The following is a 17,924-nucleotide window of genomic DNA, read 5'->3' as shown; positions in this document are numbered from 1 at the left end:
CTGTATTCCACTACATTTGTCTGACAGCTTTAGTTTCCAGTTACTTTTCAGATTACAATTTTTCATACCATTCTGGTCCAGTGAAAACCACCTATCTCCATATTTGGTGATTTTGAATTTTGTATGACTCAAAAGTGTTCATTCACGGGTTAAAAAAATTCTCTTACAAATTACTGAACCCCCCTTGCATTTGCTGGAAATGCATTGTTACAAAGCAAAGAAAATAGAGTAGCAAAGAAAATAGGCTTTTTTTCTTAGCTCATGAAAGATTATGAAAAAAAAAATATTTTTAGAGTTATGTGGTTCTCCCAGGACAGCGATGCTGCAAACATATGATGATCTTGTAGAATATGATGCACTGCTGTAGATTAAACTATTCAAAAGTATATAAATGAGGTCTTCATTAAACATCAACTGCAGTAAAATACACGTAAACACACGTACACATTAATGTAGCAATAATATTAATACAGAAACATCATATATTATGGTAAAAAACTGAAAATCCATTGCATGATGAGTACTTATACTTTCAATACTATCAGTACATTTTGCTGATAATACTTAAATAATCTTACCTAATGAATGCAGGGCTTTTACTTGCAGTTGAGTATTTTCACAGTGAGGTATTAGTACTTTTACTTAAGTAAAGGATCTGAATACTACTTCCACCCCTGCATTCAGGTGAATGTGATAAATGAAAAGTTGTCACCGTGCTGAAAGTTAACAGAGAGTGTCAATGGACATTTTCGCACAAAGAGATGTACCAAGGCATGTTTATTGAGTTTTGAGGATTACACAAATTTAACAGTGAACTGGTCAAAAGAAGGGGTGGAGGGAGTAAATGAAACAATTATTGATCATAGTGTTCACAGTTAAAGCAAAGATAACACGCTTTGGGGCTATTTTAGCTCTTTCATGGAAAGAATAATAACCAAGCACTATATACATACATCGTACATAAACTATACGCTTACTAACACCTACTGTCACTCACACTTCAGGCAGGTCACCATGATAGCAGCTGCTGCTCATATACTGTATATGACCTCATGTTATCTGTGATATTGTTAAGAAATGCTTCTGAAAAAGGTCAACCATTAATTTTAATACTGTGGCCCGCTGTCCTCTCTAAGCTGTGGACAGTGTGAAAGGGATTTTCAGATTTGAGTTTTCCTATAAGTGATATTACAAGGGAAATGACAGTTATGTTAACACACAAGTGTAAGCCACATATATCACTCAGTATCTAATCAGATGAATAAATAAAACATACTTAAAGGCATTAATGGAAATAGGCATAAATCATAGGAAGCAGAACAGTCACATAGACGAGATGATCAATGTGTCACTGTATAAACTGTAACTACTGGCCACCACAGAATTTACATTCTGACCACAACATATACACAGAGTGTGATTACAATAGAAAAATAAACATTTTCAGCAATTCATCTCACAAACACTGTTGATTTTTTAGACAAAACCAATTATTATGACTATTAAAAAGGTTGTGCGTTCTCCTCCCTTGTCAGAATTACTTTGTCTCAACAACAAATAATAACGTTAAAGCATTTTTATAGTGTAACTTCTGCTCTAAAGTAAAATTAGCCTGCATGTATATATATGTGCATTTCCATGTAGACTCAGGAGCTATAACAGTCTTGACTGGGAAGTTTCAGGGTAAGAAAATAAATTCTACATTGAATATTTGGCACAAGTTGACGTAACTTGCTCAGTATGGTTGTGTTCTGTATGACGCACTTCTGAACAGATGCCACAGGTATACTGTCTGTTAAATACAGCATGCAACTCTCTGCATGAATAGCCTAGAAAGTCTAGCTACTAAAATGATACTAACACTCACTCAAAAATAACATAATGTGCTAAGCTGCCTGAATAAATTACTCATATACATACATCTAGTCAGAAGGCTACAGAGGCCGTCTTTTCATAAAAGTGCGCTTCCATCTGTCATGTGCTTTATTAGCTGCAGATTATCCTATTTAAGTTGCTCTCTGCTGTGCACTCAAAGTGCTCCATCTTCTACAAATATCTACAAATTCATATCACACACATGTAACCATCCAAATGACTGCTACATCTCAAGCATACCACCAGTCAGTGCTCTGCCTGTGAGGAGCCGCTCAGCAGGCCACGGGTAGTCAGCTGCCGGGGCTGGGAGTCTGTGGAGGCGTAGTTCCCTGATGTTCCACCCGGGGAAGCTGCTGTCTCCAGTAGGTGAAGTGGCTGAAGGTGTCCGAGCAGGGGAAGTCTGACGAGTAGGCTCGCATCTTCAGGGGGAACACGTGGTCCACCACCTCACCCAGACGTACATAACTGAATAGAGGAGGGGGGGCGACCACAATCAGAAATATTAAATGAGCAAACAGAAAACTTCTCCTGAATGTCATTACGATGTCACCTCCTAGAATAGATAATCGAAACTGGATGCAGGACTTACGATGAGATATTGGTCTTGGCATGCTCCTGCACTAGCTCCCCTTTAGGGTTCACGGTAAAAATCCTGTTGAGTGGCACTCCTACTTCCTTATAGGAATACACATCCTACAATTATAAATGAGAAATAAATTCAGTGTTAGAAATACCAAGACTCCATTCCATAAAAGGCTTTTTTTACAACCAAAAAAACTCCAGATGAACAAAGATTTATACTGAGCACCAGTATTAACCTTTAAATTACCTAGTGTGTTTGATAAATTTTTAGAATCAAATACCAACAGTACTGTACTGTATATAAAGTGTGCTTACCGTTGGTCTGTTGCCAAATGCTGCATAGAACGGCTCTGTGTTGGGGTAGAAGAGGTTCTTTATATCAGTGAGACACTCCACCTTGAACTTCTCTGGTTTCTTCTCGATCACTTCCCTATCAAACACACGCACACACACTGCAGAGATGTAACAGCAACCGATGATCAGCACAGTAAAACAGTGCTCAAGTGACAGTGTCTTCTGCATTTTCTTGCACATTGTTATGTGACTGTAGAGTGCTAATTCATAAAAAAAATATGTGTGTGTATGAGAGACCTGTGCAGAGCTGAAAAGAGGCTGCTCGGGCTGAGAAGGACGGGGCCCATAGGAAGCATGGTGCCTCTCTCGTTGACCCAGTGGAGGTAACCTCTGGTCATGTCAGCCATGCCAATAGCTCGAGCCGAACAGTACAGGAACTTGTAGCCATTTCTGACAGAGAGAGAGAGACTTTGTTTTACCCAATAGAGAGTAATAATAAGGTTTGGAAATTATTTCTTCTATTTTCAGAGCTTGTCTTTGGCCCGTCTGGTGTAAAATATGTAGAGGGTTGTGAAGCAGTATGAGCATTTTATGCTGACAGTGTGTTAATAAATGAGTGCTTACTGGCTGACTTTGTGGTAGAGCTGTGCAATGCCCTGGTGGGTCCAGTCTTTCCCCAGCGTGGGCAGGATATGACCCAATGTGTCTGACCTAGAGACAAAAACAAATAAGTGACATTGGGACATGTGTGTACAGGCCTTTCTTTATCTTGAAAAACACAAAAATATACGTCCTGGACAAAAACAAAAGCTGATAAGATATGGAAGAGTTTTGAAAGGTACATTAATGGGAAAGTTATGACCACCCGTTAACTTTCTCTCTGGGGACAGTTAAAGGTTAAATAATAGCATGCAGCAAGGTGCATATTTATGTTCAGAGGGAAATAAAAAATTGTCTCATGATCAACAGAGAATGAATGTGGCAAATGAAACTGCTGTGAAAAGATTATTTCATCATACTGAATCCTCTTAGCCATTAAAAAATAATTAAGGCCACAGAGGTGCACAGCTTACAAATAGTTGTATGTATCACACACCTGGTGATGGTTCCATCTATGTCTGAGATAATGATCTTGTCGTCCCAGTTCCAGAGATAGATGGTGCCCTGACAGCGACAGGTTCCCTGGTACTGAGTGGTGACACTGAACACAACATCGTTAGGACCATCCTGCAGCTGGAGAGACAGCTGTTTGTGTGTGTGTGTGTCAGAGAGAGAAAGAGAGAGAAATAATATATGAAGGTAAAAGGGTTAACTATTAAAAATTCAAACATTTCAAAGTCTGCAGTGTGTATTCAAACCAAACTCCTCACCAGCTGCTCTGATGTGAGTCGGAGTGTTTTCTTATAAGACACACCCCCTGGGGTGAGCCCGGACTCTGATTGGATGGCAGGGGAGCTCTGTTTGTTTGCCATGTGGTCTTCGTCACTAGAGGACGAGTCTTCTTTGTGTCTGGCATAAGACATGAAGACATTGACATGTTTAAAGGATGTTTAGTCCCTCATTAACTCTCCACTAACACTAACATTTTCTTGCCTGGTGAGGCTCCTCACCTGCATGTCATTTTGCCAGCCTGCTCAGCAGAGCCACAGGCCCCACGCTCAGAAGCTGATTCCTACAAGCAGAGAAACAATGTTAATTTGCTCCTGAGGAAAAAAAAACACCTTCTGAAAAATTTATCAACCAATAAGAAGAAATTACAGATTTGGCACTGCTGTTTCTGCCTCGCCAGGAGAACCACCACCTCCCTCCTTTCTTGGGCATCTTCTCCTTCATGATGTTCTCCACTGTGATCTGGAGCACACACAATGCCAAACAACCACAACACCGTAAAATAAAAAGCCAAAGTTTGTAAATCAACAAATAGTAGCACAGAAAAAACAAAGTATCTGCGGGAGGAACAAGGAAAATAAAGCATATATGGGTGGGAGGTGTTTGGGACTTCAAGCACTCGATAGGGGACAAAGAATGAGGAAGGTAAGAAGATGAGAAAACAAGATAGTAAGTGAGTTAAAATGAGTGTCGTGTCTGACATACACAGCTGTAGCTGAGCACGCCAGTCAGACCACAGAGGAGAAACTCTAAGGCTGAGTGAATGTAACCGAGGAAAGAGGACTAATGAATGGATGGATGAATAGATGGAGTAGGGAAGGAGAGAGTGATGAAATTGGGAGAGGAACAGAGGGGAAGACAAAGTTTAAATTGAGTGCTCAAGGAGGGATAGATTCAGTGCATGTTATTTTGGAAAAACATAAGGTCTGTCTGAGGTTCAGGTGTGAGGTTGCATGTTTATAGCTTGCATAGTACGCAACGTAATGAATATAAGATGGGCATATGTATAAGGTGTTTAGGGATACAAGCTTTGAGGAGGCAGTACCAGATTCGGTCAAAAGGGGGAGTGGTATTCATGTGGCAAAACCAACCTACTGCTTGAGTCATTAGGATCTGTGCTATGTGTATCAATTTCTTACCTTTGGCAGCGGTTTCTGAAAGGCTTGCATAGCGAGCATAAGTGGCGCCGCAGTGCTCCAATTATAGTACCTTAGGGAGAAAACAGCATATATTTTTATCAATTCCAGCAAAAACAACTTGGTCTAACAAACTTCTTTTCAAAAGTGAGCCCAAACAAGCCTGCACATACTGCAGTTTCTGCTGCAATGTATGGTAGTTAAATCCATACAGCATACAGTGGATTATAAACTGCTGTGTGACTATTATATTTAGACACAAACATGTTCTTACTCCAGAAAGTGCCAATGTCTTACTTGGAGCCAATTTTCACAACTAAGTTGGGGTCGTCGATGATGGAGGGGTTTTCCGCGAACTGCTGGTAAGAGATGATCTTCTCGTGGAACTGCTCTGTAAGGACACACGCACATTTCATTCTCCCCTTTCCACAGTTTACAACACAGTGTGTGAAGCGGGTCTTGCAGTCGCTGCTGTTTCAGTGTGAGAATCTTACCTTTCGTGATCTCCCTGTTGTCGGTGAGTCCTCCACACAAAGAGATGGCGATGGACGGCAAGTCAGCCATGGGGTCGCAGAAGCTGTCCACCCCGCTGTCTCCTCCAGAGCTGAGCGACTGTGGGGAAAGACTGGAGCTGTGGAGGCCCGGGTCGGAGATGCTCCTCACCGCCGCACCACCGTCGCTACAGTTTATGAGAATGGACCCCCAATTATTGCTTAGCTCGGCTATTTAAATGTGTTCAAAGTTGAAAAGCAAAAGAATGTGTGTGTGTGTGTGTGGGGGTGTACACATACCTCTTAGGGAAATAGAGGGCCGCCACTTCAGGCTCGAGCTCTGTGATGTCGTCCAGGTAAATTCCATCAGAACCAAGATGGCGGCTTCTCTTGTCTGCAACAGAGCAACGACTCCATTGTAATATACTGTCTTTACTTCTTTGTATTTGCTTTCCCCTTGAGGAAATCATCTGACAAGCTCGGGTTTGACTTAGTGACAGGCAAAATGAACACAACTTGTCAACTCAACACTATGAAGAAAAGCTGTGGATAAATGCTTATAGTGGCTGTCAATAGACGGCTGTGGAGTCTGAGTGAGTGAGGTTTTATTGCAAGATGCATGTCTTCAACAATGTATTATTTAACCCCAGTACAAAATAAAGCTTATTTTTCTTTCTAGCCATCCAGATAGTTTGCTGAGTTTCCGTTTGGAGTTTCACTCTTACACCATGAATGTAATGATATTTGGTATTGGTGGTCAACCTTTTTTTAAAACCATAAATGCAGAGTCCTGGGTTGGCTAACTCTCCAAATGTTTTGCTGATTTTAACACCACAAACCAAACGCCATTGAGCTGTACAGCTGACAGAAAATGAATTGATGGCTGGATAGAAAAACAAGACTCCCAACAGAATGATACATTTTGTCGTGTTGTTGAGTGAAACGTTACCTTTTCTCTTGGATGGAGAGTCTGTCTTGCCTTGTGGACGAGGCATTGTCATTGCAGTTGACTCCATCCCGACTGTTTCCTCAGCGGTCTCCTCTGTCATTTCAGAGCAGGGTCCATACTGTTCTGAAGACATCTCATGTGTTATCACACGGAAGTGCGTGCTTTCAGACACAGGGATGGATACTGGGCAAACTGGGGAATGGTCGGATTTGACTTGGAGAAAGGACGGCTAGGAAAGCAGGGAAGAAGATGAGATATGAAAACACCGTGAAACAAACTAACATTAACATACAAAAAGTGGACACACTGGTTACCGTGGCAGCCTGTGGCAGCTCTCCCCACGCCCAGTGCATGGCTGGATTCTGATGGTTGGTGTCTGACGGCTTTGTCATTAGTTCAGAGTCGCTCTTGGGGGAGGTGGGACGAGAGTTTCCAGGGCTGAGAGAGGAAGAGAGGACAAACAAACGTTAAAGAGCTGCTTCTCCTGAACAGCAATGAGGTGGTCTGCATCATGAGTGAATGAAGCACCTCTGAACAGGGCTCCAGTCTCCGTCTGAACGAGTGTACATGCCAGTCTGTTTAAAAGAGCCGACTGTTGTCTCATCTCTTAAGACATCTCGAGATGAAGTCCTGAAACACACACAAATATTGCATATCTATAAAATATAATTGTATATTAATAATCAGCATTTTTTTTAAATGTAGTGTATCTTTTATTTTGCAATAATCTGTAATTTCCCTTTCCCTTTTCACCCATTTTCCAAAAGGACTTTCGACACCCACAGAGATCATGCCTGAACTTGTTGCACTCTGTCTGCACTCAAAACATAACATGTCTACAATGCTGTCACAACACCAGTATAGCCATGTTCTGACTGAACATTTGTAAAATGCTAATTTTTGCTTGTGGTTTAGTGTCTAAGGGTAGTTTGTTCCTGTTAGTATCAAAGAATGATGAAAAAACGCTGCATCCTACCATCTTTTTTATTACAGGCCAATAACTAGGCTCATTGTAAGCTTACATGAATGAAAACACCAGCCTGGTGTTGTTTTACAGTAGTGCACAGTAGGGATGAGCCAGGCTTTAGATGTAATGTATCCACCACTCACGTGCAGAGATGAAAATAAATCTGTTACGTGGCTGTTATTTACTACCGCTGCTGTATTCACTCATGATAGGCAGACTTTAACACCAATAACATACAGCATGGCTCTGAGCAAGCCTGACCTGCAGCTAGTCTGTTTTAGCTCAAATACTGCAACGCACACCACATTAAATGTATGTATACATGTGTTAGCACATGAAGACACACTGAAGATATTTCCTCTTTTCATCAGCAGAGCTTCTTCTTCTCTAGGCAGTAAATTTCACACGGCTGAAGTTAAAACCTTTTCAGTGTGTACGTGCCAAAGTCACAGCTGGAGGCCTCACCACTAAACTGGTGTGCTTATTCTTGCATGACAATTCCAATACAGCTGCTCTAAAAGCTCATTTCAGTGATGGATTATGCTTTTTATCTCACTGCCTCACTGTCTACCCCATTCCCCATCCCTTACTCTGTCACATGTATCTCTTTTCCTCATGTGTTTCAGTACTTTACCACGATTTCCCTACAATGTTATTCCATTATTTCAAATGATTTATTTTTGCTTTCTTTATTCCTCTTTTTCTCCATCTCCTCCATCCCCCCCGTTTCCTTTCACTCTCTCCACATTCTACTGTTTCTAACCTGTTGCTCTCCATCTCCTCCCCTTCATACGAGCTGATGTCTATGGTGAACATGTCGTCGTCTTCGGAGTAGTCCCCGCTCTCCTCCCTCCTCATGCTGTCTGCCCGAGCCTTCCTCCTCCTCTTCCTCCTCTTCTTCATCATCACAGCGCTAGTCTCTCCGGCGCTCCCCGTGGCGCCCAGGGTCAGTATGGGTGGCCCAGAGCTCTTCCCCATCAGGGAGGAGCTCATCAGGATGGCCCCATCTGACAAGATGGGAGAGGTGGCTAGGTACGAGGGAACCACTTCCTGTTTTTGACAAGAAAGAGATGTGAAATGATGAATGCTTTCTTTGAAATTCATACATCGTCATGCCACCATGTGTGAAAGGAGAGTGGTGGTTTCTCAAGTAAATATGTAAGAAAGTAAAACATTATATAGACTTTCTAAAACCAGAGTTAAAAACTAATTTTGCAAGTATGGCTGTTATTTAAACAAGAGAAGATTAAAAAGATTAGATTTCAAGTAAATCAGCATTTTCAATTCATAAATCCTGAAATATGTGTGCTCAAATGAATTGTTGAGTGCATCTGCATGCAACACAAAGAGCCATTTGTGTTGGAACACATCCAGGCAAATAAAAAGTGACACTTAATACACACTGAAAAACAAAATACTCCATCCAAAATATCTTCTCTGGCATCCACCCCGACAATTTCTGTAAGCGAGAAAATCTGAAATTTGAAACGGCTCCCACTAAAACATGACTCTGAATGTTTTTTCTTGCTGAATTTTAGTGTGAGGCAAATATGTACAATCACAGCCAAACTGTTTTCAGCCACTTCTGCTGTGAGGAGACCCATTGCCAGCCAAACAAAGCTGCCAATCCCCCCTAGAAAACAGAATATATTGTTCCTCAGTTCTGTGAATGGAGGCAGTTTTATAATCCTTATTTCTAGGAAAAGAAAAGGCTTTCCAGGAGGGTCTCCTGCGGTCAACGCAAGGGACTGTGTGTGTGTGTGTGTGTGTGCGCGCAGACATATGGAAAAAAGAAAGGGAAAGAGAGAGGGGGAGAAAAAAGCTGAGGGATAATCACATGATTTGTGGTCTGACAATATTCCCTCACGTTTTGCTTCCCTGTGCCAAGAAAAAAAGGGTTCAGACACAATCCTCCTCCCCTGCCTATTCGTCCAGGCCTGGGAATCTGACACCACTTTGGGGAAAATAAATCACCCACTTCCTCAGTAGTTCCCTGCTTGTTTGTATCTTTCGGCTGAACACATCCTCATGTGCATACAACAGCGAAGGAACATTTTATAATGACTGTACACGCGATTTGCAACTCTAAATCAAATGAAATCACAGGATGTTGAACAAAATCTGCTTTCCAAGAACTGAGGAAAAACTGCAGCTTTTTCTCATAGTTTTCCATGAATTTTAATTAAATCATATTGTATTTTACATTTTGAATGGTTAGAAATGGGATGTATAACTTTTTTGAAAGAAGAGGGTATTTCTTACTTTCTATTCAAGTTGTCAACCTTTAACCATTCCTCTAATAGTATAACCAAATTCACACGTCCTACTTCAATTGACATAAGCGTATTCATTTGCCAGGAAATTCCAATCCTGGTTTATCCTCAGTCATAAGGCCACAGCATTTAATATAGGTTGGAAAGCCTGAGCTAGTAAATGCTGTATTCAGGGCTCACTCACTCACCGATGAACAGAGGAATGCTTTTCAGCCAAAAGGGAAGGAAAAAAATTCCTGGCCCCTGTGCCAACTTTGCACACAGCGTGACCTCGTTCAAACTACCACGACTGTGTGTAAGGAGCTAAGAAAGTTTGGATAATGCCTTTCGGTTTTAAACATGGGTGTGTCTGGGTTGGGGGGGCGGAGAATGATGCGTGTTTTCACTTAAATCTTTAACGGACGTTGTGCTACACTTTGAATTAATAACAGCCTGGAGCAAGCCACTCACAGCTCGGGTACAATTACGGTCACACATACCTGATCATTTTCTGTTTCTTGCACAAAGAAGGCTTCTCCATTGTCCCCAAGCTTCATGTGTAGATCCACTGGTTCTCCATTGATCTCCATGTCCACCTGTAGGAGAAGAGAAAGGGGCAAAAGATTGGAATGGATGGAAACAAGACTTAGCCTCAATCCTCAAGCATCTACAAAAGGTGCTTGCCCTGTTTTCATCTCCTTACCACTTTCTCTCGGGAACGTAGGACGCCCATCTTGCCGAAGCGAACATGGAAAGGCGAGCACTGCAGGGATCCATCGGGCTGCCTCACTACAATGACATCAATGCAGCCGGAAAGGGTGGCGGGGTTGAGGCCTCTGTACAGCTCTTTGACCTGGACAAACACCTGGCCTGCCAACTGGCCCACGTAGTTCATGGTCTGACGGGTCTGGTGGAGAGGACAGTGAAGGAGAGGGAGGTAGACAAGAGAGGGACAGGGGAAACGATTTAGCATTAAAACGACATCCATACCAGAGGGTCTAAATTTGCTACTTAAATCATAGTCTTGATCGCTAAGCTCCACAGCGCAGGACACAACCATGCCTCGAACTCAGCCAACCTTCAGACCAGGACGTGTTTATGAACCGACATCTGCTGTGCCATTCTTCAGTTGCTCAATCAAACCACCGGTGATGTATAACTCGCCTTCAGGTGAATGGGGTGAAGTTATTCTAATACTCAGTTATGCAAGGCTGCACTATGACTGGCATGGCTATGGAAAGAGGACGGCTGGTTTCTGTACACTGCTCTTGTAATTTCTCTCAGGACAGTCTGTGGCCTACATACATGTAAAAAGAACCTGTTGCCGCTTTGGACTCTGACCCCACCCTCCTCTCCCCTTCCTGCTAAGTCTGGAAATCCTGTCAAACTGGTTTCCATTCTGCAACCCAAGACAACAGAGGTCAGAGGACAAACTAAGTCAGACCAGCATGTAATTGCGTAGCGAAGGTGATTTTATAACTCTCCATGGCGTTTGTTGGCTGACGTACAGCAGCACACCTTTAAAAAAGACAGGGAGTAGGACTGTGAATGTCAAACAATGCAAATGTCTTTTGAAGGTAACGGATATGGTTACACAAGAACTAGACTGTAAGTGACTGAGTGCATTAGTCTGAATATATTGACTGTTCTTTCCATTGTTTTCAGGGTCCGATAGCCAACAAATACATAACACTCATCATTCGTGTCGGCACGTGGATTAAATTCCTAACTTCTCCGTTCTAGTATTGATCCAATGTTTATGTGCCTGTCTGCATCCTCTCAATTAATCAATGAGATATTATGTGGTCAACAATTCGGTATCTTTTTCTGCCCGTAGCCTTTGGATTAAGGAGCATTATTAGCATAATGTAAAGAAGGTAAGGGGAAAAAACAAACAAAAAACCTTTCAAGAACATCTATTCAACCTTATATCTGATGGCACCATTGATTATTTGGGTTTCTGTGATGCAAACACCAATGACCAAACGTGATAAATCCCATTTGTACAGGATACACGACTCCTTGGAGTTTTCAGCTGTCTAATAATAAGGAAGGCGGTCTGACCTTGACTCAGTTGGCAGTGGGCCCCCAAAATTATTGCAGCAACAGGGGAGATTTGGAACGATGCCAACATGCCCCCGACCCCACCCCACCCCATTTTTCAGCATGTGACCAAGAGAACATGCCCCTTATATAAGAACAGGAGTTCTATTTTTAAAGCAGCAGATTAATCTGAGCAGCCACAACCATGTCTGCATCTTCAAATACCTCTTGCAGATGACCTTCGCCATCTTTAATTATTCATTTCACTTTTCACCAAGGCATTGAGTTACAGAGCTGCCAGCAAACCCAGCTGGTTTTCGAAACAGAGGAGCTGTTGGGGTGGACACTGCTACATCCTGCAGAGCTGCTTCATCCAAAAATAGATTTTCTTGTGTTACAGATAGGACCAAAAGAGGAACAATGTCTCAAAACACTGACAGCACTGCTTTTTTTCATAAATGAGTGGTAGATAAAATCACACACCACTTTTACAGCCCTTTGAGGGATCCTGTTTTTAAAAAATCATTAGCTTAATGGATTTACAAGCAGCAGTTGAGAAGATTTCCTTCCAGGCTGGAGTCTGGCTGGGCCACTCAGCATGCAGTGTGTTGCCAGTATAGACAGAGTCTTTTATTTTCACCATGTCTCATTAGTACCACATTAGTAAACAGACATAACTCATATGCCCCACAAAAAGACATAATCTTCCCCCCCTCCTGATAATTTAACAAAATAAAAGCCTCAGCAAGATGTAAGCCATGAATTATTAGTTACTTTAAAAATACCGTATACATTCTCATAACAACAAACAGCTACAGTTTCCCTGAACACACATTTAAAAGAGCTATTTACTTACATCCAATAGATGTACATCCAATAGATGTAAGTAAATAGCTGTCTCATAGCATCCTGACAATGCCATGGAAAATGATCGTTATGAATGATACATGAATAATAACTATAGGGAGGCAGTATTGATCATAAGAGTAGCCTACAACAGTGTGAAAAACAGTTATAGGACATCATGAGGACAGACAGGTGGAGTCAAACACATCATCAAAACAGGCTCATACCTTCTGTAGCTGAGAGTGCTGACAGCTATTACCAATGCACGGAGGCTGGCGTTTCCTTAGCGGTGAATGGCAGCGCAGCAAAACATTACAGAAGCGAGGTGATGTTGGAGTGTCTGATAAAGCACCCAAGTTGCTGTCACCGCCTTACATCGGCGTAAAAACGGACTATTTAAGTAAACGCGATGCTGATTTCACCCCGGTACTCTCTCGCTCTCTCTGTCTCGGGGAGCCCTGTCAGTTGACGACATCATCTGCAGCGTAAACCCGCCCGCTGACCAATCAGCGTCGAGCTGTTGGGTTGCCAAACGCATCGTTTCAGCTGCCACAGTGGCAAAAAAAGAAAGAAACTTAAGCTACTTGCTGACACTTGACTGGTTACGTCAAATTGGTATTGTGAAAGTGAACGTTTGCCCTGTTTTATAGCTTGTATATATTAGCGTTTTATGTACAAAGAGCCTCAACTGCTACACATTGCATTAAACCTGTAACTGGATAGCTTAAAGATAGTTTTAAAAGTCCAAAAACTACAAAATATAGACACGTGCTTTATGTTCATGTATACACGCACGTGGGTTAAATGATACATTGTGGCCAGGGCTTATTATGTATTATATTTGATATACGCAGTGATTTTAGCAAAACCATAACACGGTACAGTGTCTCAGTTTAAAGAGCACCGCAGCTATGACGGCGGGAAATGTGGGACTACGTCAGAGTTTGAAGTCACCGTATGCAGTGAGGTGATCTCTCTGGCCAATCACAGCCCTGCATGGTAGCACATGCGATGGTAGCAGTTTAACCTGAGACCCTGTAGGGTGACTGTGTGTCAGGGAGGATGTGGTTGATTGGTGGTGGCGATTTATGTCTGTCGTGTAAGGCTAATGTAGACCCATATTTCCCTTAGGCTACTTGTGCTCTCAAAGTACTATAAAATTCAGACAAGCTTTATTGATGTGAATGTTAAAGTTACATTATTGCCAAAGCTATTGGTACAAAGCTGTGTGTGTGTGTGTGTGTGTGTGTGTGTGTGTGTGTGTGTGTGTGTGTGAGTGCTCGCGCTTCTGTGTGGTGGGAACACAGCCAACATTTTCACAGTAAAATATCACTCTCTTCATGAAACGTGGACACTGGTGTGATGTTCACACTGTGATGGGAGGTGAGGCTATTGTAAATTAAGTGACTGAAATTAAGAGATAAAACCAATGCAATTAAGTAAAAAACACATGTTCCACTCACACTTTTGAACAATCTGATAATTTTTTTTAAGTAGCAAGCAATGTGTGTCACCATGTCACACTGTTCAGTGTCACAGCTGCTGTCTCATCTTGTTTTGCTCCGGCTGAGTGTGTGTTTTGTGGTTTACAACCTTGTAGGTTCAGTGTGTTTAGTGTCACTTCAACTTTGTTGACTTTGTCAAACTGCTGACTCTGCACCAACCTGCAACCCCAGCTGATATTAAGCAGTTTTATGAATGGATGGATTGGTGGAATTGTTATTCCTTTTACTGCATAATATGTTACGTGAAATGTCCTATCATGTGATTTCCACTTTTGTCCTGTGAAATATGAAGTGTGGTCTTGGCATTTCTCCCACAAACTGAGCATGTTTTTCCTCATTTCCACTACTCCAATTAAATAACTATTTATAAAGGTGCTCTTCTCTCCTGTTTAGCTAAAGATCACTTTCATTCATCGCAGCCACTGCTAGTGTTGTGTACACTTTTGTCACACCCTGAATGTACTATGAGCATCTCAACATTTCCTTTTTTACATCACATTCGTCGCATTGTACTAAACAACTTATAAATGTGAAAGATACAATGACCGTACTTTCCTTTACATCCTTTGTGACATTAAATGTCTAGGCATGACCACATACTTTTATATTTCATCACTAGCAGTGGTCAGCCCATACTGGTACCCCTAAATATGCAGGTGGTTCTCACATCAGTCTTTATGTCAGCTGCCCTTAGACATGTTGTTTTGCCATGAAGCGCTAAATCAGCCGATGTGATCTGGACACAAAAACATCACAATAGCAATTTCATTTTTGACATGTGTGGTCAGTGTCATGACCAGTATCAGACAAGCAGACATATGACAGTGTCGCTAATCCACTCAGTAACAGCAGAATAAAGACAAAAGCGTCCAGGTTTTTAAGTAGTTGAATTTTTCTGAAGCCCATTTATCTTCTTTTTAATGCATTCACACAAAATTACTACTGCCCTGATTTGGTACCTGTAGGTTGACCTTATGTAGCACTGGATCAAAAATTCACCCTCTCTGGTGGGAGGAGTGTCTTGGCTCACGCTCAGTTCAGCCAGTCATAACTGTGGTTGTTTGGCTGTGTAGCTATGAGTTGCCTATGCACTACATCTCAAATTGTAGAAGGGCAACGTTTTGTTTATTCTACATTCATGTATATGCCAAAAATAGTGAAGTGTTTTTTAAGGATGTTATTTTGAACGTGTGAGAGAGAAAACATCACCTTCTTTGCACAAACACTCTCCCAAACCACCCAACAACTACCAGTCGTTGATACTGCCACAGCACTGCATTGCATTCTCTTCAGTCTTATTGAAAAGAAATATAAGCATCCACAAATATCTTTAAAGGTGTTTTGGTAGTTTCAAAAGGTTGCACAATTAAGAGCTTTCCATGTTCATTATATCCAATATAGGTTGCAATCAGGCAGAGGCCCAATGTCATCCCCCTTAAAATCATGATTGCGTGAGAATTTGTGTATGTGTTATCTCACAAAATGAGTCTGAGTTGCAAGCTGTCATTTTGCATGGCACATGTTGTTTTCTTCCACCAAAGTAGAATCCCTTCTTACCAAATAACCTAAACTCAGAGGGAGTAGGAAGATCACTCACTACATTTAACTGTGATTGTACCTTATATGATTACATGTGGCAAATAAACTTGATCGATTGATCAGGCTATCCCTCCACCCTGCTTTACCCCTGGCCCCCACTCATGCCCCCCTTCACACTCTTTTTTTCTTCTTCTCCCTCCCATGTTTCAGCCGGAGCAGATCGTCTTACAGAGGGGGATTACTGAAACACACACCCCTGGTCTCACTGTCTCTGCTGTCCTTAGAACCTGCTACAGGACCTGTCACCTTAAAACACTGTTTCTAATACTTAACTTATGTTCTGATTTAATAAAAACAGAATACCATTTTGAATGACATAACATAATGTGCGTGCATAAATATCTCCAGAAACATGACATTTCACCTGCATGCTTTTTTCTCCATCCATGCTGTAAATGAGATGCATGTAAACACATAGTCCTTCACCCCTTTTCACTTTTACATCCACTGATTGTGTTCATCAAGATGTACTCACAATTCATGCTTCCACACATGCAGATGATCTACAAATCACTTTACCCAGCTCCAGGTAGTGTCAGCCTCATCAAACTCTTCACCATCCTCTGCTGATATCATGATTCCATAATGTGTCTGATCCTAGCTGCAGATCTAAACTGATGTGAATGTATAAAACTCTGGTCCAGTCCAGAACTTGTGTCTTCCCTCTGCGAGCATGGCAAGCGTCTGACTGCTGCGTTCAAGGGAACAGTGTCTTACTAAATCTTTCTGGGCACCCCGGTTAGAAACCTGAGACGATCCTAGCGTGTTCATCATCCACTGACTACTTACGCATTTGAGGAGGGGACGGACACCTGTTAGGATTGTCTGTCAGAATGTTGGTCTAAGTGGACTTCCTCACAAACATGATTGCACACCGCTCAGAGGACAAATTACGTTGGCACAGAGCTCACCCTTCCTAATGCGTGCCTGACAGTTTCTTCAATGTGTAAACTTCTCATTAGTTAACACAGAGGCTGGGACACCTGTTGTTGCCATTGATCCCATGTTGACCGTAGTAGCGCCGTCACTGACATTCAGATGAGAGCAGAGCACCTGTTGCATGGGGTGAGCTCCAAGTCTCTCTGGTACCCAGTGACTCTTAAAGTGACCACTGTAATTAATATGACTCTTTTGCCACTGATGTGTTTGAACTGGTGACCTTTGGTGCATATTTGATAGGCCAGCTGACCGCTTGCAACCATGACATCCACCTGGAATGGGAAGCCTTTCCAATAAAAGCCTACACTGCCCCCCAGAGGTCAGAACAGGTAAATACACGCGGTGTTGGAATTGACCTGAAAGTTGCCTTCACTCGCTGCATTTAAACTCCGACTTACAATACATGCTTCGGTTGTATAGAATTGTTACACTACTTGTATCTTTGGTAATAAATCATTACTAAATATTTCTAGAAACAACATGCAACCTGCTAGTCATGCCTTCTACATATTTTCTGTGTGTAAGCGTGTATAGATATATGCAGACGGGGGACAAATTATAAGGAAAAACCTAAATAAAATAGTTGAGAAACATATCAAATGCAGATGCTTCAGTGCACCAGGCATCGCTGACTCAAAGGTTTGGTGAGTATGCAAATGACATGAATACAATTAATGCTACGTCCTTTACATTCACCAGATATCAACCCAGTTGAAAGCCAATGGAAGATTTTAGAACAGTGTGTAAGACAATGCTCTCCATTACCATCTCCACAAGACCAAATTATATAATATAAACATTAATCTTTAAATCTATGGTGATGTCTGTGACTGTCTTTGATGCTGTATGTCCTTTTGTTAAGTCTGGCTATGTTTTTTTTTTTTTATCTGTTGGACTCAGGTCTCTCGTGCAAAAGAGATCTTGTTCTCAATTATATTAACTGATTAAATAAAGGTTTTATATATAAATAAAGAAGAGGGACTATCTTGTGGAAGAATGGTGTACATCCCTCCAATAAAATTCCACAGACTTGACAAGGAGCACTGAAGCTGTTCTG

General features: G+C 41.7%; 1 protein-coding gene across 2 annotated transcripts; it reads right to left on the bottom strand.

Annotated features, from left to right (window-relative positions):
• Nucleotides 1-758: 758 nt before the first annotated feature.
• Nucleotides 759-16,623, bottom strand: LOC119908976 (phosphatidate phosphatase LPIN1-like). 2 transcript variants are annotated; one of them, XM_038726966.1, is made up of 20 exons: nucleotides 13,052-13,316; nucleotides 10,639-10,842; nucleotides 10,436-10,531; nucleotides 8,447-8,733; nucleotides 7,245-7,346; nucleotides 7,031-7,154; nucleotides 6,717-6,945; nucleotides 6,068-6,161; nucleotides 5,771-5,955; nucleotides 5,574-5,667; nucleotides 5,280-5,349; nucleotides 4,510-4,602; nucleotides 4,362-4,423; nucleotides 4,122-4,260; nucleotides 3,848-3,996; nucleotides 3,376-3,462; nucleotides 3,049-3,201; nucleotides 2,773-2,887; nucleotides 2,465-2,568; nucleotides 759-2,340 (listed from the first exon to the last, which is right to left on the bottom strand). In XM_038726966.1, the coding sequence occupies exons 2-20, from the start codon at nucleotides 10,828-10,830 to the stop codon at nucleotides 2,166-2,168; spliced, it is 2,550 nt and encodes an 849-aa protein (XP_038582894.1). In that variant the 5' UTR covers nucleotides 10,831-10,842; nucleotides 13,052-13,316; the 3' UTR covers nucleotides 759-2,165. The 2 variants fall into 2 exon arrangements, with proteins under 2 accessions (XP_038582894.1, XP_038582893.1); XM_038726965.1 differs by lacking the exon at nucleotides 13,052-13,316 and adding an exon at nucleotides 16,448-16,623 and having other exon boundaries at nucleotides 2,166-2,340.
• Between the last annotated feature and the right edge of the window lie 1,301 nt (nucleotides 16,624-17,924).

This window comes from Micropterus salmoides, unplaced genomic scaffold (genome assembly GCF_014851395.1).
Source record: "Micropterus salmoides isolate LMB-PRFRI ecotype aquatic unplaced genomic scaffold, ASM1485139v1 Ms_hic_scaffold_18, whole genome shotgun sequence".
In the NCBI taxonomy this organism is placed as follows: Eukaryota; Metazoa; Chordata; class Actinopteri; order Centrarchiformes; family Centrarchidae; genus Micropterus; species Micropterus salmoides.
Note: the sequence above shows the minus strand (reverse complement) of the source record. Positions and strands in the feature narration are given on the sequence as shown.